At 45.4% G+C, this 22288-nt stretch overlaps 1 protein-coding gene across 1 annotated transcript; it reads right to left on the minus strand.

The window, feature by feature from the left end:
• Positions 1–2033: 2033 nt before the first annotated feature.
• On the minus strand, positions 2034–10340 carry LOC132807009 (gastrula zinc finger protein XlCGF7.1-like). Its single transcript, XM_060821290.1, has 2 exons — positions 10242–10340; positions 2034–3290 (listed from the first exon to the last, which is right to left on the minus strand). The coding sequence occupies exon 2, from the start codon at positions 3002–3004 to the stop codon at positions 2105–2107; it is 900 nt and encodes a 299-aa protein (XP_060677273.1). The 5' UTR covers positions 3005–3290; positions 10242–10340; the 3' UTR covers positions 2034–2104.
• Between the last annotated feature and the right edge of the window lie 11948 nt (positions 10341–22288).

A 22288-nucleotide genomic window follows, 5' to 3' on the forward strand; every position in this document is an offset into this window, starting at 1 on the left:
CCTCTATTGCCAAACTCTAGCCACCTGACACCTGGAGGAAGAACACTCCATCTTCCATTATGGGACCCTCCAACACATGGGATCAATATAGATTTCACCAGTTTCCTTAATTCTACCCTCCCTCTTAACAAGCTTTATGGGATAGTTAAGTATGGGATCAGGAAAAAAAGTATTTTCATCTTATACTTTGGTAGGCATGGTAACTAGACTTAGTCTACAATAATATATAAACAGAAAAGGTAATGGAAAAAATGATAAGGAATGGAAGGGGGAATGCTAGCTAAAATACAGTGGAATGGGGAAAATTTCATGCAAAATTAATTTAGACATATGTGGGAAAATATAGACACGGCAGTACTGATCATGACAGCAAAATGTCCCTTTCAGAAAGGAGCATTTGCAAGACATCAGACAGAAATGCATAAAATTCCTTGGGGGAGAAAGAGGCCATTTGTCGCATTGAGTCTGCACCAACCCACCAAAGAGCATCCCACTCAAAATCACCCCATCCCCCTGCATTTACCATAGCTCATCCACCTAGCCTACACATCACAGAAATTTAGCCTGGTCGGTCCACCCAACCTGTGGGAGGAAACGCATGTAGACAGGGAGAACATGCAAACTCGACACAGATGGACACCTGAGGCTGCAATTGAACCTGGGTCCCTGGTGCTGTGAGGTAGCAGTGCTAAGCACCGTGCTACCCCAATATGTTATAAAATTTGAATGAACCCACTAAGTTGTGCACTTGTCAATATGAAGAAATTACTGCAAATGATTGGAAGCAATAGTCCATACAAAATCTTTGAGAGTGATCCAAAACACAATTCGTTAATGATTGAAAATGCATTGAAGTGCATTTGAAGTGGTCTGCGAGAGTATGTGTTGGAATTAGATTCAATTATGGCATTCAAAAGAGATTTGGGTTATTAAACTAAAAAGTAAAGTAATTGCAGTGTTCTCTCATTTATCTAAATTAAACTCCATCTACCACTCCTCAGCTGATTGGCCCATGTGACCAAGATCCTGTTTTAATCAGAAGTAACTTTCTTCACTGTCCACTACAGCTCCAATTTTGATGTCATCTGCAAACTTACCATACCTATGTTCACTGACAAACCATTTACATAAATGAAGAAAAGTAATGCACCCAGCACCGATTCTGGTCACAGGCCTCCAGTCTGAAAAGCACCCTTCCACCACCACCCTCTGTCTTATACCTTCAAGCCAGAACTTGCAGAATTTTTGCAGATGCGGTCAATCTTTTATAAATTCCTTCTTTAGAAGTAGAACCAATTTGACTCAAGATTGACATACAGACTCTGACCTCACACCTTTAAGTTATATTGAGAACATTCCTTACAAGTAGTTCTGGGATTTACATATTAATGAGCTGAAACCTGCAACCCATTCTAAAAGATGAAAGACTTAACAGGTTTGTTCAATTCAGTTGTATGACAGAATTTGTAGCAAAAAATTATAATGTCTTGTGATTGTGCTCCACGGCTACCCGAAGGAGCAGTGCTCCGAAAGCTAGTCCTTCCAAACAACACTGGATTATATTCCAAAATGTTTGTGTGATTTTTAGCTTTGTTTCTCGTGAACACAGCCTACACCTCCTGCTGCTGCCAGTAACCTTTATAATACTGATGGAACAATGCAGTATCTGCAGAGATGAAAAACTTAAGTTTTAATTTTAATTCTGTCTTATGATCCTGTTCCATCGCTACCCGATGAAGGAGCAGTACTTCTAAATAAACCTGTTGAACTATAACCTGGTGTTGTATGACTTTTAATCTTTGTTCCTAGTGAACACAGCCCACACCTCCCACTGCTGCTAGTGAACCTTACAATACTGATGAATCAATGAACCCGCACTCCTGAAAAATTTATAATTTCTCACAATTCTGCTACTCATTGACTGCTCCTTCTGACACATGACATTGGAAACTTAGTGCTGGAGGTTAAAAGAAATGAGCAGCTTTAAAGCAAAAACCCATTGGATCTCTCAGCTTTCAATGAGAGTTCAACTCTGCTGGTGAATTCAGGTAACTTTTATTGCGACTCAACTTCATTACAGCTTCAGTCACCCGTATGGACCCACTCATGCTGCTGTAAATTGCTCACATGACTGAATCCCTTCCCACACTCTGGGCAGGTGAACAGCCTCTTCTCCTGTGTGGACCCGCTGGTGGGTCAGCAGGCCGGAGGAATCAATGAATCCCTTCTCGCACTCTGGGCAGGTGAATGGCCTCTCCCACTCGTGATTCTGTAAGTTGCGTACATGTTGGAATTTAATCCCACACTCAATGCAGGTGAATGGCCTCTCCCCAGCGTGGACTCGCTGGTGCCTCCGCAGGTCGCCTACATGACGGAAGGCCTTCTCACACTTGGGGCAGGTGAATGGCCTCTCCCCAGTGTGGACCCGCTGGTGCATCCGCAGGTTACCGACACGACCGAAGGTCTTCCCGCACTCTGGGCAGGTGAAGGGCCTCTCCCCCGTGTGGACCCGCTCGTGATTACGCAGGTCACTCATCTGACTGAAACTCTGCCCACACTCGGGGCACCTGAAGGGCCTCTCCCCCGTGTGGACCCGCTCGTGCCTCCGCAAGTTGCTTGTACGACGGAAAGCCTTCCCGCACTCAGAACAAGTGAACGGCCTCTCCCCGGTGTGGACCCGCTGGTGCCTCAGCAGTGCAGATGAATGAGCAAACCCCTTCCCACACACCAAGCATGTGAACGGCTTCTCTCCCGTGTGGACCCGCTGGTGCGCCCGCAGGTTGGAAGAATTTGCGAACCCCTTCCCACACACGGAGCAGGTGAACGGCTTCTCCCCCGTGTGAACGCGCTGGTGTGTCTGCAGCTGAGACAACTGAATGAATCCTTTCCCGCAACAGTGGCAGACGAATGGCCTCTCCCCTGTGTGAACACGTCTGTGAATTTCCAGCACCGAAGGGGAAGGGAATCCTTTCCCACAGTCCCCACATTTCCAAGGTTTCCCCATGGGGAGAGCTTTCCTTGTTTTCTCCCAAGCTTTCCTTGGGAGATTTTGATCTCCCAAGCTGACAAAATGGTTTGAAGCACTTTCCACAGTCAGCGCACTGAATCTCTCTCACTCAGTTGTCTCAGTATTTTTCCTGCCACACCAGTGTCCAAAATCTCTCAAGCAGCCAAAAGCAAACATTTCTTCTCAATCTGAATGGCTGCTGATATTCAAGTCCCAATGAATCAAGGGGCTCTGTCAGAAGTTGATGTATCAAGTGCTTTCAAATTTCTTTCTGCATGTCTTCCTGCAAAAATAAATTCACAAAATAAGTGATCACCGTCAATAGTTAAATAAAGAGCATTGGTGGCAAATCCTGTAGATCAGCAGCCAGTTGCCTGCTGATCACACATTATCCAAGACAGAGAAGCCTGAAAACCCTCAAAAGTGTGTACAGAGGAAAATTTTATTTAGGTGACAATGACCTGGAATAAGCTGCCTATAAAGGTGCTGAAACAAGGTATGAAAATAAAATATCAAGACTGCTTGCAGAAAGAAAGCCAGTAAAGTTGCTGAATGAGCAAGTTGGGGAATGGGTCCTAGAAAAATAGTGAGGAAAGGGATCAACCTATAGTTGGGAAAGGGAGTGAGTCCAACAGTCAGGGCAGGAAGGAATAAAGCAGAGAACAAGGTAGGACTGATAAATTAAACTAGGTAAAAACAATGACTGCAGATGCTGGAAACCAGATTCTGGATTAGTGGTGCTGGAAGAGCACAGCAGTTCAGGCAGCATCAGAGGAACAGTAAAATTGACGTTTCGGGCAAAAGCCCTTCATCAGGAATACAGGCAGAGAGCCTGAAGGGTGGAGAGATAAGTGAGGGTGGGGGTGGGGAGAAAGTAGCATAGAGTACAATAGGTGAGTGGGGGAGGGGATGAAGGTGATAGGCCGGGGGTGGGGGAGTGGCGTTTTGATAAGGGATAGTATTACTGCTGTACTTAGGAAAGATATTCTTGAGAATACATCCAGAGGAGTTATTTGGGTGGAACTGAGAAATAAGAAAGGGATAATTACTTTAATGGGATTATAATATAGACCCTCTAATACTCAGCCAGAAATTAAGAAACAAACTTGTAAGGAGATTTCAGCTATCTGTAAGAATAATAGGATGGTCATGGTAGGGGATTTTAACGTTACAAACATTGATCGAGACTGCCAGCGTTCAGGGTTTAGATCAAGAGGAGTTTGTTAAGTGTGGACAAGAAAATTTTCCGAGTCATTGTGTGGATGTTCCTACTACAGACCTGATCTACTGTTGAGAAATAAGGCAGGGCAGGTGACAGGTGTCAATGCAGGAGCACTTTGGGGCCAGTGACCATAATTGTACTATATTTAAAATAGTGATGAAAAAGGATTTAAAAGTCAAAGTTCTAAACTGGAGGAAGGCTAATTTTGATGGTATTAGGCGAGAACATCCAAAAGCTAATTTGGGGCAAATGTTCGCAGGTAAAGGGACGGCTGGAAAATGGGAAGCTTTCAGAAATGAGATAATGAGAGTTCAGAGACAGTAATTCCTGTTTGGGTGAAAGGAAAGGCTGGTAGGTGCAGGGAATGCTTGATGACTAGAGAAAATTGTAGTTTTGGCTAACAAAAAGACAGAAGCATATGACAAGTATGGATAGGAGAAATTAAATAAATCCTTAGAAGAGTATAAAGGCAGTAGGAGTATACTTAAGAGGGAAATCAGGAGGGTGAAAGGAGGTCATGAAATATCTTTGGCAAATAGGGTTAAGGAGAATTAGAAGAGTTTTTATAAATACGTTAAGGCAAAAGGGTAACTAGGAAGAGAATAGGGCCCTTTAAAGATCAGCAAGGCAGCCTGTGTGTGGAGCCAGAGGAGCTACTAAATGAATATTTTGCATCACTCTGTTTACTGTGGAGAAGGGCATGGAAGATATAGAATTCAGGGACATAAATGATGATATCTTGGAAAACGTCCATATTACAGAGGTGGTGGTGCTGGATGTCTTGAAACACCATAAAAGTGGATAAATCCCCAAGACCTGAGATAGGGAAACTAGGGAAGTGATTGCTGGGCCTCTCGCTGAGATATTTGTATCATCAATAGTCACAGGAACGGTTCCGAAATTGGAGGTTGGCTCATGTGGTGCCACTATTTAAGAAACGTGGTAAGGAAAAGCCAGGGAACTATAGACCAGTGAGCCTGACACTGGTGATAGGCAAGTTGTTGGGGGAATCCTGTGAAAGGCAAGGTTTGATTAGGGATAGTCAGCATGGCTTTGTGCATGGGAAATCACATCTCACAAACTTGACAGTTTTTTGAAGTAACAAAGAGGATTGATGAAGCAGAGTGGTGGGTGTCATCTATATGGACTTCAGTAAGGCATTCAACAAAGTTTCTCGTGGAAGATTAGTTAGCAAGATCTCATAAAATACAGGAAGAACTAGTCAACCGAATACAGAACTGGCTTGAAGGTAGAGAAAAGGTAGTGGACAGTTGCTTTTCAGACTGGAGGCCTGTGACCAGTGGAGTGCCACTGGTCCACTACTTTTCATCATTTATATAAATGATTTGGATGTGAACATAGTGGGTATAGTTAGTAAGTTTGCAGATGACACCAAATTTGGAGGGTAGTGGACAGCGAAGAAGGTTACCTCCGATTAAAACAGGATCTTGACCAGATGGGCCAATGTGCTGAAAAGTGGCAGATGGAGTTAAGGCAGATAAATGTGAGGTGCTGTATTTTGGAAATACAAATCAGATCAGGACTTATTCAACCTCAGTGTCATAGAGATGTACAGCATGGAAACAGATCCTTCGGTTCAATTCGCCCATGCCGACCCGATATCCCAAATTAATCTAGCCGCATTTACCAGCACTTGGCCCATGTCCCTCTAAACCCTTTCTATCTGAACACCATCCAGAGGCCTTTTCAATGTTGTCATTGTACCAGCCTCCACCACTTCCCTCTGGCAGCTCATTCAACATACGCACCACCCTCTGCGTGAAAACGTTGCCCCTTAGATAACCTTAAATCTTGCCCCTCTCATCCTCAACCTCTGCCTTCGAGTTCTGGACTCCCCAACCCCAGGAAAAGACCTCATGATTTTATAAACTTCTATAAGCCTCCAATGCTCCAGGAAAAACAGCCCAATCTATTCTGCCTCTCCCTGTAGTTCAAACCCTTCAACCCTGGAAACATGCTTGTAAATTTTTTCTAACCTTTCGATCTTGCCATTCAAATACTACTTTTACACAGAGGGTGGTTCACATGTGGAATAGACTTGCAGAGAAAGTGGTGGATGCAGGTACAGTTAAAATACATTTGTTTAAGTACATGAATAGGAAAGGTTTGGAGGGATACAGGCCAGGAGCAGGCAGGAAAGACTAGTTTAATCTGGGATTATTGTTGGCATGGATTGGTTAGACCAAAGGTCTGTTTCCATGCTACATGCAGGTTCATAGTTCTTGACAGCGGAGTCGCAGGTGGACAGGATAGTGAAGATGGTGTTTGCTTTTCGGAGGGGTCAGCAGGGACTTGATGGGCTGAATGGCCTGCTTCCACACTGTAGGGCTATGATTTATCGCAGTTGTGTTTGCCCTGAATCACAGCACCCAAAACCTCCCACCTTCTGCCAATCCAAAGACAAGTCCAACTTGCGTATGTGTGTTATCTAACTGCTTAATCGTTTCTACTGAATACAGCCCACATTTCCCGCTGCTGCCAGTAACCTTTACAATCCTGATTAAACAATGCAATTCCTGCAGTACTAAAATTCAAAAGGCTTCTGATGATACCAGTTCCTGATTCACCGCTCCTTCTGATGAACAGCATTGGAAATACAATGTTGGAAGCTGAAAAAAGTTTGTTTAAAATCAAAAAACCTACCTACCCTTACACTCAGCTCCCCGCTCAGCACACTGTACTTACTGCCGGTATACCTTAAAGCACTTCATCCCCACCACGCGATGAATGCCCACTTTCCACCAAAATCCAGGATGTACTCAGTTGCTGACTCACAAATGAAAGATTTCACAATGACTTCTGCCTCCAGAAAGGGCAAAACATCTTTGAAAGCTGCTCTGAAAGCTCAGTCTTCACAACGACACTTCTGCTTTCACCGATGATGATTAGAGTCATACAGCATGGAAACAATCCCTTTGGTCCAACTTGTCTGCGCTGACCAGATATCATTAACTAAACTAATCCACTTGCCAGCATTTGGCCCACATCCCTTGAAATCCTTCCTATTCATGTAGCCATCCAGATGCCTTTTAAATGTTGTAATTGTAGCAGTCTCCACCACTTCCACTGGCAGCTCATTCAATAAATGCACTATGTGAAAACATTGCCCCTCAGGTCTGTTTTAAATCTTTCCCCTCTCACATGAAACCTATACCCTCTAGTTTTTGACTTCCCTACAATGGGGGGAAAGATTTTGGCTATTCACCCTATCCATACCACTTATAAACTTCTATAAGGTCACTCCTCAGGCTCCGATGCTCCAGGGAAATGATCTCTGGCCTATTCAGCCTCTCCCTACAGCTCAAAACCTCCACCTCTGCCAATATCCTTGTAAATCTTTTCTGAACCCTTTCAAGTTTCAAATTCTTCCAAAGGAGGGTGACCAGAATTGCATACAGTTTTCCAAAAGTAGCCCAACCTACGTCCTGTGCAGCCATGACATGACCTCCTAATCCCCGTACTCAATGCTCTGACCAATAAAGGAAAGCGTACCAAATGCCTTCACTATCCTGTCTCCCTGCAATTCCATTTTCAAGGAATTATGAATCTGCAAGTTCTCTTTGTTCAGCAACACTCCTTATCAACTGTTTAAGTCCTGCCCTGATTTGCCTTACTAAAATTCAACACCTCCCATTTACCTAAATTAAACTCATTTGGCCACTCCTTGGCCCATCAGCCCATCCTACCAATTCTAATTTATATCAAACTTTCTTTCCTCTCTCATTCCCTAAATGCTGAGTCTCCATCCCACATACACCCCATCCATTCTTACTTTGCTGAACTTAATCCCTACTGTACCTCATCCTGAAGGATCTGGTCCATGCTGATTAACAGGCCCACACTCGGGGGGCGCGGGGGAGATCCAATTGAAACAGGTAGAATACTGAATGGCCTGGACAGAGTGCTCGTGGGGAAGATGATTCCACTCGTAAGAGAGATTAGGACCTGAGGGCACAGCTTTAGAGTAAAGGGAAGGTCTTTTAGAACAAAGATAAGGAGAAACATTTTCAGCCAAAAAGAGTGGTGAACATATGGACAGAAGGCTGTGGAGGCCAGGTCACTGAATATATTTAAGACAGAGGTAGATAGGTTCTTGAGTATCAAGGGGAATTGAGGGTTATGGATAGAAAATGTGTGAATGGGATTGAGAAACTTATCAGCCATGATTTATCAGCCATGATTTAATGGTGGAGCAGCACCAATGGGCTGAATGGCCTAATTTCTGCTCTTGTGTTTAATGGTCTCTTACTGTCCTGACTAGGAGTGAGAGAATTGGCAGCAGGAGTAGGCCATTTTGCCTTTCGAGTCTGCATCAGCATTGAACAGATCATAAGTGGATATGAATACACCTACATCTCGGTGAATACACTGGAAGTTTTTTTCACTGGAGCAGAGGAGGTTGAATGATGACCTTATAAAGGATGACAAAATCATGAGGTACATGATTTGTCATCATGTTAACAGCAGACATCCTTTCCCTGGGGTGGGGATTCAAGATAAGGGACCAAATTTTGAAGAGAGGAAAAAGATTTTAAAAAGACATGAGGGGCACCATTTGTTTCCCCCCACAGAAAGTAATTTGTGTGTGGAATGAATGCCCAGAGGAAGAAGTGGATGCAGGTACAGTGAAAACATTTGAAAGACATTTGGATAAGTACACGAATGATGAAATTTAACTTAGATAAATGTGATGTGCTGAATTTTGGAAAAACAAATCAGAATAGGACCTATACACTATATGGTAAGGTCCTGGGGAGTGTTGCTGAACAAAGAGAGTTTGGAGTGCAGTTCATAGCTCCCTGAAGACAGAGTTGTAGGTAGATAGGATAGTGAAGGCAGCATTTGGTATACTATCCTTTATAGGTTAGAGCATTAAGTAAAGGAGTTAAGAGGTGATGTTGCAGCTGTGCAGGACATTGGTGAGGTCACGTTTAGAATAATACACGCAACTCTGGATTCCTTCCCATCAGAAGGATGTTGTAAAACTTGAAAGGGATCAAAAAAATTTACCAGGATGTTGCCAAGTTTGAAAGATTTATGCCCTCAGGTGAGGCTGCATAGGCTGTTGCTTTTTTCCCTGGAGCATCGAAGGCTGAGGGGTAACTTTACAGAGAGGCATGGTTTGGTAAATAGACAAAGTCTTCTCCCTGCGATTGGGGGGGGGGGGGGAAGAAAGAGTCCAGAACTAGAGGGCATAGGTTTAGGGGGAGGGGGTGTGGAAGACATAAAAAGGGACCCAAGGGGCAGCTTTTTCACACAAAGAGTGGTGTGTGTATGGAATGACTAGTCAGAGGAAGTGGTGAAGGCTAGTATAATTACAGCATTTAAAAGGAATCTGGATTTAGGAAGGATTGAGGGATTTGGGCCAAGTGCCAGCAAATAGGACGAGAGTGGAATAAACTGGTCTGCGTGGACAAGTTGGACCAAAGGGTCTGTTTCTGTGCTGTACATCTCTATGACTCCAAGAAGAACGGTTCAGAGAGATATGGGCTAAACACAGGGTGGGGCTAGTTTATTTTGAGAACATAATCAGCATGGACTAGTTGGACTGAAAGGTCTGTTTTTGTAACTGATCTGTATTGGTCTTAAAAACATTTTTTTGCCTTCCCCCATAACCATCCACTTCTTCGTTGTTCAAAAATCAGATGAACTCAGCCTTGGGTATATTCAATGACGCCCTAACTGCAAGAAGACATCACCACCAATTCCTCTTGCCTTGCTCACTGCTTGCTGCACTGTCTGACAACAGGCAGTGACTGGTGTAGAAGGATACTGAGGCCCTTTTGTAAATCCACACATCATTCCTGATGAAGGGATCGTGCGCGAATTGTTAATTCTCTGTGTTAACCAGGTGTTTTTCAGTTGAGACACAGGCCTGGACTCTTTCCCGAGTCCGACCCCTCCCTGGATTCACTCCGTTTCCCTTTCGTTCCTGCAACAGCTGAACCCCGGAATGGAAAAGGGGGTGAGAAAAGAGAGGGCAGTACTCACAGATGTTGGAGACAGGAAGGAAGTTGCAGTCTGGGGTGAAGCTCAATCTTCATTCAAAGAGAGAGGAGCAACAACAGCTTCCTCATTGTCCGACGTCCGCATCCAGACTGTGGGTTTGTTGTGATTGGCAGGAGGACCAGTCTCCATCCGGTCCTCCAGAGCGTCCCATTGGTCTATCAAAACAAGGTCAACAAGACACTGCGGGCATGCGCAGTGTTTTGCTGACACCGGCGAACATGCGTAGTGGTTGCTGACACCGATTAGCATGCGCAGTATAGAGATGCTGGTATTACTGACAGATTTTGAAAGGTAAAAAAATCACACAGCGACATGTTATAGTCCAACAGGCTTATTTGGAATCACTAGCTTTCAAAGCACTGTTTCTTCATCGGGTGGTAGTGGAGCAGAATGATTAGACATAGACTTTATAGCAACAGGATTACAGTCATGGAATGTAATGTTAAACAAATTGAGCTTACGTCTTTTAGCTGCAGATGTGTTGCTGGTCAAAGCACAGCAGGCCAGGCAGCATCTCAGGAATAGAGAATTCGACGTTTCGAGCATAAGCCCTTCATTTTTTCGGAGTCCGTGTGGGATCAGTCGGTTCCGTAGACAGGTGCTGAGGAAGGAGATGTGGCTGTGGTAACGAGTCTGTTTGAGAACGTGGCTGAAGAGTTTCTGTGCAGAGGAGATGACCTGGAGGGTGCAGTGAGAGAGGGACTCACTGAAATCCTTGTAGAGGGAGGAAGAGAGCTTCTTCAAGGAAGGCATCCTTGTAAGAGGATTCGCAGTAGGTTAAAATCTTCGAGTAAAAAATGAGGTCTGCAGATGCTGGAGATCACAGCTGCAGATGTGTTGCTGGTCAAAGCACAGCAGGTCAGGCAGCATCTCAGGAACGTCGAATTCTCTATTCCTGAGATGCTGCCTGACCTGCTGTGCTTTGACCAGCAACACATCTGCAGCTGTGATCTCCAGCATCTGCAGACCTCATTTTTTACTTACGTCTTTTAGAATGACCATGTTAGTTTCGGTTCCTTCATATGTAACTCCCAGAACGTTTTTAAAGTTACATTCTCAAGATAGCTTTTAACAATAGGTGTCATCTCAGCTCAAGTAATGCATTGAAGGTACGAACTTAAAGTCTGTGTCCCAATGTTAGGTCAGATTGATTCTATTCCTAAAGTGGGAGTTACAGAATCTTACGTGGATTTATACAGTTTTTGAACAAAATAAAATGTAATGCTGCAGATACAAATTCACCCCACAAACTTGTGTGTGTGTGTGCGGGGAAAGTGTGTGTGGGGGTGGGGGAAAGGTGTGCGAATGTGTCTGTGTGTGTGTAATGGGGTAGAAATCTGTGAGAGGGCATACGAGAGAGTACTTGTGTATAAGAGAGTGTCTGCATGAATGTGTTGGTCTGGAGGAGCACGTGTATATATGAGTGTGTATAATGTAGTCGGGTCACATGTCGTGTGACATGAACCCAAGGTACTGGTTGAGGCCACCCCCATGGGTGTCCGAACTTGGCTATCAGCCTCTACTTGGCCACTTTGCGTTTTCGCCTGTCCCGAATTCTGCCTTGGAGGATGGTCACTCAAAGGTCCGAGGCTGAATGTCTCATACTGCTGAAGTGTCCCTGATTGGGAGGGATTGCTCCTGCCTGGTGATTGTTGTGCAGTGTCCATTCATCCGTTGCCGTCGCCTCTGCTCGGTGTTGCCAATATACCATGCTTCAGCGCATCAGTACCTGCAGTGTATGAGATTAACAATGTTGGCAGAGAAACATGAGTAACTGCCGCATTCATGGTGGGTGGTATCTCCATGTGTAATATTGGTAATTTCTGACATGTTTTGCATTGTCTGCCATGACAGAGTTGTATCATTTTGTCCTGAAGGTGATTAGATTAGATTACTTACAGTGTGGAAACAGGCCCTTCGGCCCAACAAGTCCACACCGACCCGCCGAAGCGACAACCCACCCATACCCCTAACCTAACACTACGGGCAATTTAGCATGGCCAATTCACCTGACCCGCACATCTTTGGACTGTGGGAGGAAACCCACGCAGACACGGGGAGAACGTGCAAACTCCACACAGTCAGTCGCCTGAGGCGGGAATTGAACCCAGGTCCCTGGCGCTGTGAGGCAGCAGTGCTAACCACTGTGCCGCCCGGCAGTTTGCTGCAAACAATTATCTGTTTAAGGTTTGAAGGTGAGAAGTGGAGGCATAGGGAAGGTCTTGGCAAGATGTTCATTCTCATTGATAATATTTTGCAGGCTGTGAAGAACGTGCTATAATCTTTTAGCTCCCGAGAAGTACTGGACAACAAAGGGTACCATATTGGTTGCAGCTCGTGTCTGTCTCCTAAGGAGGTCTTTACACATTGGAACTGGCAGTTGATGAGTTGAGCATTGTGCCCCTTTCTTATGAGAGTATGCTTGTGTACTTCCGAGTATCTGTCACGTTCCTCCTCACCTGAGTAGATCCTATGTATGTGAAGGGCTTGTCTGTAGTGGATGGCTATTTTAACATGTTTCAGGTGGAAACTAGAGAAGTGTAGCATTGTCAGGTTATCCATGGGTTTGCAGTACAGAGAAGTGGTGAGATGCCCATCCTTAATGGGGATGCATGTGTCCAAGTATGAGACAGATACTGAAGAGAAGTCCATGGTGATTGTGATGTTGGGATGAAACTTATTGATCTCACTGTGTAATTGTTTCAGTGATTCCTCGCCATGGGTCCAGAGGAAGAAATGTCGTCAATAGATCTGGTGTATTGTGTTGGTTGGAGTACCTATGCAAAAAAAAGAAGTCTCGTTCAAACCTGTGCATGAAAATGTTGGTATACTGTGGTGCAAATTTGGTCCCCATGGCTGTTCCGTGTATCTGGATGAAGAACTTAAATGTTAAATGGTGAAAATGTGGTCAAGGATGAAGCGGATGAGTTGTAGGATAGTGCTCAGAGATTGGCAGTTGTTGGTATTGAGTACTGAGGCTGTTACCGTGATGCCATCACCCTGGGGAATACTGGTGTAGAGTGCTGACACGTCCATTGTGACAAAGAATGTTCCTGATTCGTGGGTGCTGAGTTTCTGGAAGAAATCTGTAGTGTCGTGACAGAAGCTGGGGGTCCCCTGTACAATGGGTTTAAAGATGCCTTCAACATAACCAGAGAGGTTCTCACACAGGGTCCCATTGCCTGATACAATGGGACATCCTGGTGTGTTGGCTCTGTGTATCTTTGGAAGGCAGTCGCCTTTGTGAGAACACGTGGGATGAGGGCACTTGGGAACTCTGAAGGACTGGATTGAAAGTCTTGATCAAAGTTGTTAGTTCATGGGTGTGCTCTTTGGCCTGTAGTATTCCTGGTCAGTTGCTTGGACACTTCCTTGCAGTAGTCCATTCTATTCTGAATTGCTCAAAAACTGCATAAATCCATGTAAGATTCTGTAGCTCCCACTTTTAGAAACACAATCAGTCTGACCTAACATTGGAGCACAGACAGACTTTAACTTCACACCTTCAATGCATTATCTGAGCTGAGATGATCACTATTGTTATAACCTGGTGCTGTGAGATTTTAAATTTTGCTTCCAATGAAAACAGCCCACACCTCCAGCTGCTGCCAGTAAACTTTACAGTGCCGATGAAACGAAGAACCTGCAGTCCTGAAAAATTTACAATTTCTAATAGTACAGGCTACACATTGACTGTTCCTTCTGATATATGACATTGGAAACCTCGCCCTGGAGGCTGAAAGGAATGAGCCGCTTTAAAACAAAAACCTGTTGGATCTCATGGCTTTCAATGTTTGAGTCCGACAGTAAGTTCAGGTAACTTTTATTGCAACCCAACTTTATTACAGCTTCGGATCTCCCCAGCAAAAAGGCGCACAAAAAGTAGCTTTTTTTTTTGAACCAGCTCAAACTCAAAGCACACACACTCCCCTGCACCTCACTTCCTTTACTATTGGTCAGCTGAGTTGTCCCTTTGTAATTGGTTCCGTGGTACAGCCTTCACCCAGAGAGAGTATTGCCTCACTCAGCAATTTCAACCCATTCCCTCTCTCCAAGTAAGATTCTCCCCACTTATTTGCAGAGATGAGGTGTGTGTGTGTGTGTGTGTGTGTCAGTGAAGATTCAAGCGCACTGCTATGGGTCAGGGATCACTTGTAGGCTAGATCGTTGCAGGGATGACTGAATGAATCCTTTCCCACAACGAGTTTCCTTCCCTAAAACATGAGTGAATCAGGTAGGTCTGTTTTTTCCCCAAAAATAGTTTGATCATGAGATTCTGAACTCCAGATTTCAGACTGAGTTCCAATTCTGCCATCTGCCATGCTGAGATTCAAACCCAGGAGTCCCCAGAACTGAGTTAATAGGCCAGTTGATAATGGCACTCAGCTGTTGCTCCTTTAAACCTCCTGTGATGGCATGTGAACTCGCTGGTGCCTTGCAGGTGGGAAGAGCGGCTGAAGCCCTTCCCACATGGAGAGCAAGTGAATGGCCTCCCTCTGGTATGGACCTGCTGGTGGATCAGCAGTGTAGACGATTGAGTGAACCCATTCCTGCACACTGAGCACTTGAACGGCTTCTCTTCCACATGGACCCACAGGCATATCTGCAGATGGCCTACCTCACTGAATCCTAGTCTGCACATGGAGCAGGTGAATGGGCTCTCCCCAGTGTGAACGTGTCTGTGGGTTTCCAGCATCATAGGGAAGGGAACCTTTTCCCACAGTGCCCACATTTCCAAGGTTTCCCCATGGTGGGGGGGGGGGGGGGGGGAGCTTTCCTTGTGTCCCTCTGGGTTTGAAATTACAAACAGAACAGTTACACAGTCTCTCCACCCTGTGAGGAGTGAGGTTTTGATCCCCAAGCTGAGTAACCGGTTTCAAGCACTTTTCACAGTCAGCACACAATCTCCCTCACTCGGGTGTCTCAGTATTCTTCCTGCCACACCAGTGTCCAAAATCTCTCAAGCCGACAAAAGCAAACATTTCTTCTCGCTGTGAATGGCTGCTGATATTCAAGTCCCAATGAATCAAGTGGCTCTGTCAGAGATTGATGTATCTTTTGCTTTCAGATTTCTTTCTGCACGTCTTCCTGCAAAAAAAAAATCACAAAATAAGTGATCACTGTCAGTACAGTTACATGGACATAACAAAGGTGGCAATTCTTGTAGTTTGCCAGATGCCTGCTGATCACATACTATCCAGGACACAGAAACCTGAAAACCCTCATGTAGCCAGATAGACTTCTGTGTGTACGGAGGAAAACATCATTTCGGTGACAATGACCTGGAACAAGCTGCTTCCAAAGGTGCTGGAAACGGAACTGAATCAAGGACATGATGATGAAATATCAAGGCTGCTTGAGAAAAGATGACTGTATCGGCGCTGCCTCGTGCTCCCACGAGGAGGTTGAACAGTTCATCAACTTTACTAACACCTTCCATCCCGACCTGAAATTCACCTGGACTGTCTCAGACTCCTCCCTCCCCTTCCTAGACCTTTCCATTTCTATCTCGGGCGACCGACTCAACACAGACATCTATTATAAACCGACTGACTCCCACAGCTACCTGGACTACACCTCCTCCCACCCTGCCCCCTGTAAAAACGCCATCCCATATTCCCAATTCCTTCGTCTCCGCCGCATCTGCTCCCAGGAGGACCAATTCCAACACCGCACAGCCCAGATGGCCTCCTTCTTCAAGGACCGCAGATTCCCCCCAGACGTGATCGACAATGCCCTCCACCGCATCTCCTCCACTTCCCGCTCCTCCGCCCTTGAGCCCCGCTCCTCCAACCGCCACCAAAACAGAACCCCACTGGTTCTCACCTACCACCCCACCAACCTCCGCATACAAGGTATCATCCGCCGCCATTTCCGCCACCTCCAAACGGACCCCACTACCAAGGATATATTTCCCTCCCCTCCCCTATCAGCGTTCCGCAAGGACCACTCCCTTCGTGACTCCCTCGTCAGATCCACACCCCCCACCAACCCAACCTCCACCCCGGCACCTTCCCCTGCAACCGCAGGAAATGTAAAACTTGCGCCCACACCTCCACACTCACTTCCCTCCAAGGCCCCAAGGGATCCTTCCATATCCGCCACAAGTTCACCTGTACCTCCACACACATCATCTATTGCATCCGCTGCACCCGATGTGGCCTCCTCTATATTGGTGAGACAGGCCACTTACTTGCGGAACGCTTCAGAGAACACCTCCGGGCCGCCCGAACCAACCAACCCAATCACCCCGTGGCTCAACACTTTAACTCTCCCTCCCATTCCACCGAGGACATGCAGGTCCTTGGACTCCTCCACCGGCAGAACACAACTACACGACGGCTGGAGGAGGAGCGCCTCATCTTCCGCCTGGGAACCCTCCAACCACAAGGTATGAATTCAGATTTCTCCAGTTTCCTCATTTCCCCTCCCCCCACCTTGTCTCAGTCGGTTCCCTCAACTCAGCACCGCCCTCCTAACCTGCAATCCTCTTCCTGACCTCCGCCCCCACCCCACTCCGGCCTATCACCCTCACCTTGACCTCCTTCCACCTATCACATCTCCATCGCCCCTCCCCCCAGTCCCTCCTCCCTACCTTTTATCTCAGCCTGCTTGGCTCTCTCTCTCTTATTCCTGATGAAGGGCTTATGCTTGAAACGTCGAATTCTCTATTCCTGAGATGCTGCCTGGCCTGCTGTGCTTTGACCAGCAACACATTTGCAGCTGCTTGAGAAAAGAAAGCCAGTAAAGTTGCTGAATGACTTCCTGCTGACCTATTAAATAAAAATGATTACAAGAAATACAGGATGTAACTCCATTACTATATTAGAAGGTGAAAAACCATAGCCATGCAGCTTGTACAATAGTGATAATCAGACTTACACCATATGAAGCAACATACGTCAACATTTTAATCAATCAAAATCATAAAATCCCTGCAGTGCAGAAAGAAGCAATTTGGCCCATTGAATGAATTGAGTATAGGAGTTGGGAGGTCATGTTACAGCTGAGCAGGACACTTTTGGAATGTTGCATTTGATTCTGGTCTCCCTGCTATTGGGTAGGAAGGATATTGTGAAACTTGAAATGGTGCAGGACTGATTGATAAGGATGTCGCCAGTGTTGGAGGGTTTGTGGTATAAGGAGAGGCTGAATAGGGTGGGGCTGTTTCCCTGGTATAAGGAGAGGCTGAGGGTGACCTTATGGACATATATAAAATCATGAGTGGCACAGATAAGGTACACAGGCAAGGTCTTTTCCCTAGATTGGGGGCATAAAAAACAGAGGACATCAGTTTACGGGGAGGGGGGACAGATTTAAAAGGGACCGAAGGGTCAACATTTTCACAGAGGATGGAATGAGCTACCAGAGGAAGTGGCTGTTACAATTACATTTAAAAGGCACCTGGATGGGTATGTGACAGGAAGGGTTTGGAGGGATGTGCGCCAAATGCTGACAAATTGAACTAGATTTACGTAGGATATCTTGTCAGCGTGGACGTGTTGGATCGAAAGGTCTATTTCCGTGCTGTATATCTATGTGTCTATTTGATAACAGATGCTTTATTTTCATTGATGTAAATATTGTTATAAATCATGGCTAATACTTAGATGTAAGGGAGAGAGAATTCTTCAATTAGGGCACTATAAGAATCCTAGGAGACTCCTATTTTTGATTACTTCCTAATGAAAAAACATTAAGCACAGCACCAAGTGCGCACTAATTTCTAATTTTATTTCATTTTTCTTGTTTTATTCTCTGCTCTGACAACACTGTGTCTGGATGGTTGACAGGCTGGGAAATTGTGGGTTTGGCCTTGATCGACTGTTTTATAGTTCTGGAAGGTATAAAAGAGGGGCCAAGGTTTCAGGAAAAATCCAGCAGAGCTGAGAACAGCTGACATTTTACTCTGTGGGAACAGGGAGATCAAGAGAGGACAGAGAAATCAGGACCTGAAACCCAAGCTGACACCAGACTACCATGTTATCAGTGCCAACCCTCTGCCTTTACCTAACTTCCCATTCGACCTGAATGCCATGAACCTCCTGTCTTGATATTCAGAATCCAATCCTTGTCATCCTGAAGCCATGTCTCTGTAAGGATCATAATTATTCTCTTCAATGTGTGCAGTCAATTCATTCACTTTTGTGACAATGCAGCACACATTCAAACACATTCTTTAGTTTCACATTTTGTGATCTTTTGAATCTAGTCTTGATTGATGGTACATTTGTCCTCTTTGTCCCTTTCTATCATGATCTGATGGTCATTTTCCACATCACTACATTGTTCACTGGCCTTAATTTGGATTGGACTTGCGAAATTGCCCATAGTGTCCAGGGATGTGCAGGTTAGGTGGGTTAGCCGTGGGAAATGCAGAGTTATAGTTTCATAGTAATAGAAGCAGGAGCAGGCCATTTGGCCCATCCAGCCTGCCCTGCCATTCATTAAGATCATGGCTGATCGATCTGTCATCTCTGCTCCTCCTCCTTGCATTATCCCAACTACCCTTAATTTTCCTCCATGCAAAATCCCATCCAAGTGTGTCTTGAATATACTTGATGAAGCTGCCTGTACTGCTTCCTCGGGCAGAGAATTCCACAGATTCACTACTCTCTGGGAAATGCAGTTCCTCCTCATCTCTGCCCAAATTCTACTCCCCCTAATCTGGAGGTCAATACCCCAGGTCCTAGTCTCACGCACCAGCAGAAATGACTGGATAGGATTTGGGGGTGGGGTGGGGGGGGGGGGGGTGGAAAGAGTGGGGGTCTGTATGGCACTCTTTGGAGGGGTCAGTGTCGACCTGATGGCCCAAATGGCCTACACAACTTCCTTGCTTTTAAACCTAATCCCTTCAGCAATGAAGGACAAAATTCCATTTGTCTTCCTAATCACTTGTTGTACCTGCAGACCAACCCTCGGTGATTCATGTACAAGGACACCCAGGTCCCTCTGCACAACAACATGCTGCAACTTCTCACCGTCAACTCATTACTGTTACTCCTATCAAAATGGATGACTTCAAAATATCTCTGTTCCTCTGCAAAGTTTCACAGTCCTCTGCACACTTTGTTCTGCCACTCATCTTAGTGTCATCTGCAAACTTTGACCTGTGACCCATTGTCCCCAACTCCAAATCATCAGTATAAATTGTGAATAATAATAATACAACCAATGGAGCAGATCTAAGCTCTGCAGTCCTGCCCCAATCCAGTTGTGAATGGTGGTGGGCAATTAACTAACTCATTGGAGGAGACAGCTCCACCAATATCCCCATCCTCAATGATGGAAGAGCCCAGCACATCAGTGTAAAAGATCAGGCTGAGGTACTCACAGTGGTCCTGCAGCATCACAGATACCAGTCTTCAGACAATTCCAGAAGTTTATAAAATGATGAAGGGCACTGGTAGGGTGAATAGCCAAAAGTATTTTCCTGTTCCAATTGCCCGTGACTGGGCAGGACACCGATGGCTAGCCACGGCTAATGTAGCAAAACATAGCTGACAGGAGTTAGAGACCTTGGGAAAAATGTTTGCTTAACGTAGTCCTGACAAATAAAACAACAGTAACTCTGTGAATTCAAGGTAACAGACTGGGATAGAATGTGCAACTGCAATTGTTTATGCATTAAAACACAGAAAAGAACATTTCACACCAATTTGTTGTGTCTCTGGAATCATTTAATCAATCTGATACAATATTAAGAGTAAGTTTCAGTTAAGAGTTTGCACATTCTCCCCGTGTCTGCGTGGGTTTCCTCTGGGTGCTCCGGTTTCCTCCAACAGTCCAAAGATGTGCAGGTCAAGTGAATTGGCCATGCTAAATTGCCCGTAGTGTTAGGTAAGGGGTAAATGTAGGGGTATGGGTAGGTTTCGCTTCGCAGGGTCAGTGTGGACTTGTTGGGCCGAAGGGCCTGTTTCCACACTGTAAGTAATCTAATCTAATCTAAAAGATCCTTCAAATAATCATAGATATAGATTCCATAGTAGTTACAGATCCAACTATACACAAATAAAAAAATCACTTAAAGCATTAGAGGAAAAGATCCCAATCAGTTTCAGACAAAAAAAAGCAGCCCCCAACTCATTACAAAGAGGAATGAATCACAGAGACAGACTAGGCAAACATTGGAATGTGAGGTGAATGAACAAGGATAAAGATAGAGGTGTCCAGTAAATATGGGAAGCAACAACATGTTAGCTGAAAAATTCCAACATTAGGTGTAACCACATCAATATCTTTTTGGATTACCTGTAATGAGGAATTTAAAAGGTTCCTGAAGTGACAGGCAGTTATCCAATGAATTGGCAGTTACCACGGTGCAGCTGGTAAGTGTTACTTGGATACAGGGTCCAATGTGAAAAAGCCTCAGAGGGAGAGAAGAGAGTCTGGGAAATATCAAAAAGGTCCAGGGCCGGACCTCAAGCCTGTCCATTTCTTTGTCGTTCAGTGAAACGATTAGCTTCATTGGAAACACATTGAGGTCAGCTGAAACTGTACAAGATGCTACACCAGAGAGTCAATTATAAAAGGATAACTGGGCAGCTCAGGCCAATAGCAATCAAAGTGGGGGGAGCGCGTGCTCTAAGTTGAAACTGTTTAAGTTCAGACATTCCGAAGCTTTTAGTGTGCCTTATTGCTCTGGAGAAATGAAGCTGCAACACAGGTTACCCGCGACTCGACTCTCATCAGAAAATACAAGATTGGAATTACGATATGCTTCTCAACCCCATGCTCCTGCCTTCTTCCCGTAAAGGTGGCACAGTGCCTCAGTGGTTAGCACTGCTACCTCACAGCACCAGGGTCCCAGGTTCGATTCCAGCCTTGGGCTGACTGTCTGTGTGGAGTTTGCACATTCTCCCAATGTCTGCGTGGGTTTACTTCCACAGCCCAAAGATGTGCAGGTTAGGTGAATTGGCCATGCTAAATTGCTCATTGTGTTAGGTGCAGTCGTCAGAGGGAAGTGGGTCTGGGTGGGTTACTCTTCAGACTGTCGGTGTGGACTTGTTGGGCCGAAGGGCCTGTTTCCACATTGTAGGTAATCTAATCTAATCAACCATTGATTCCTCTCATTAATCAAAACTGATCTATATCTTCTTAAAAGCACTGTGGCTTGTCCTCCACAGTGTCGTGAATGTTACAGATCACCACAGTGAATGTTACAGATTAACTACTGTCTGGTTGAAGAAATTCCTCATCTCAGGGCCCTCCCTTCACTGAGGCTATGCCCTTGTCTCCTGGATTTCTCCTAGAAGTGGAAACATCTTCTCCACACCCACTCTATCCAGGCCTCTCACTCTCCTGTAAGGCTCAACCTCCCCCCTCCATCCTTCTAAACTCCACCTCATCCAGACCCAGAGTCTTCAAACACTCCTCATATGTCAAGCCCTTCAACCCCAGGATCATTTTGCAACCTTCTCTGATATGTTTCTCAAGCCCATGCTCCTGCCTTCTCCCTGGTTTCTCAGTGGTTAGCACTGCTGCTTCACAGCATCAGGGTCCCAGGTTTGATTCCAGCCTCGGACGACTGTCTGTGTGGAGTTTGCATATTCTCCCGGTGACTGCGCGGGTTTCTTCCGGGTGTTCCGGTTTCCTCCCACTGTCCAATGATGTGCAGGTCAGGTGACTTGGCCAGCGTTAAGTGCATTAGTCAGAGGGAAATGGGACTGGGTGGGTTACTCTTCAGAGGGTCGGTGTGGACTTGTTGGGCTGAAGGGCCTGTTCCCACACTATAGGGAATCTAATGTAATCTAATACTAGGGATTCATCTTATTTAGCAGCCTCCTGTGTGGCACCTTGTCAAAGGCCTTCTGGAAATCCAAATCGGTCATAGATACTAAGAACCTTTTACCGCTAATGGAGTCAGGTGTTACTAGGGGACATAGCTTTAAATTAAGGGGTGGTAGGTATAGGACAGATGTTAGGGGTAGATTCTTCACACAGCGGGTTGTGAGTTCATGGAATGCCCTGCCCGTATCAGTGGTGAACTCTCCTTCTTTATGGTCATTTAAGCGGGCATTGGATAGGCA

Source organism: Hemiscyllium ocellatum (assembly GCF_020745735.1).
Source record: "Hemiscyllium ocellatum isolate sHemOce1 chromosome 27 unlocalized genomic scaffold, sHemOce1.pat.X.cur. SUPER_27_unloc_1, whole genome shotgun sequence".
Classification (NCBI taxonomy): Eukaryota; Metazoa; Chordata; class Chondrichthyes; order Orectolobiformes; family Hemiscylliidae; genus Hemiscyllium; species Hemiscyllium ocellatum.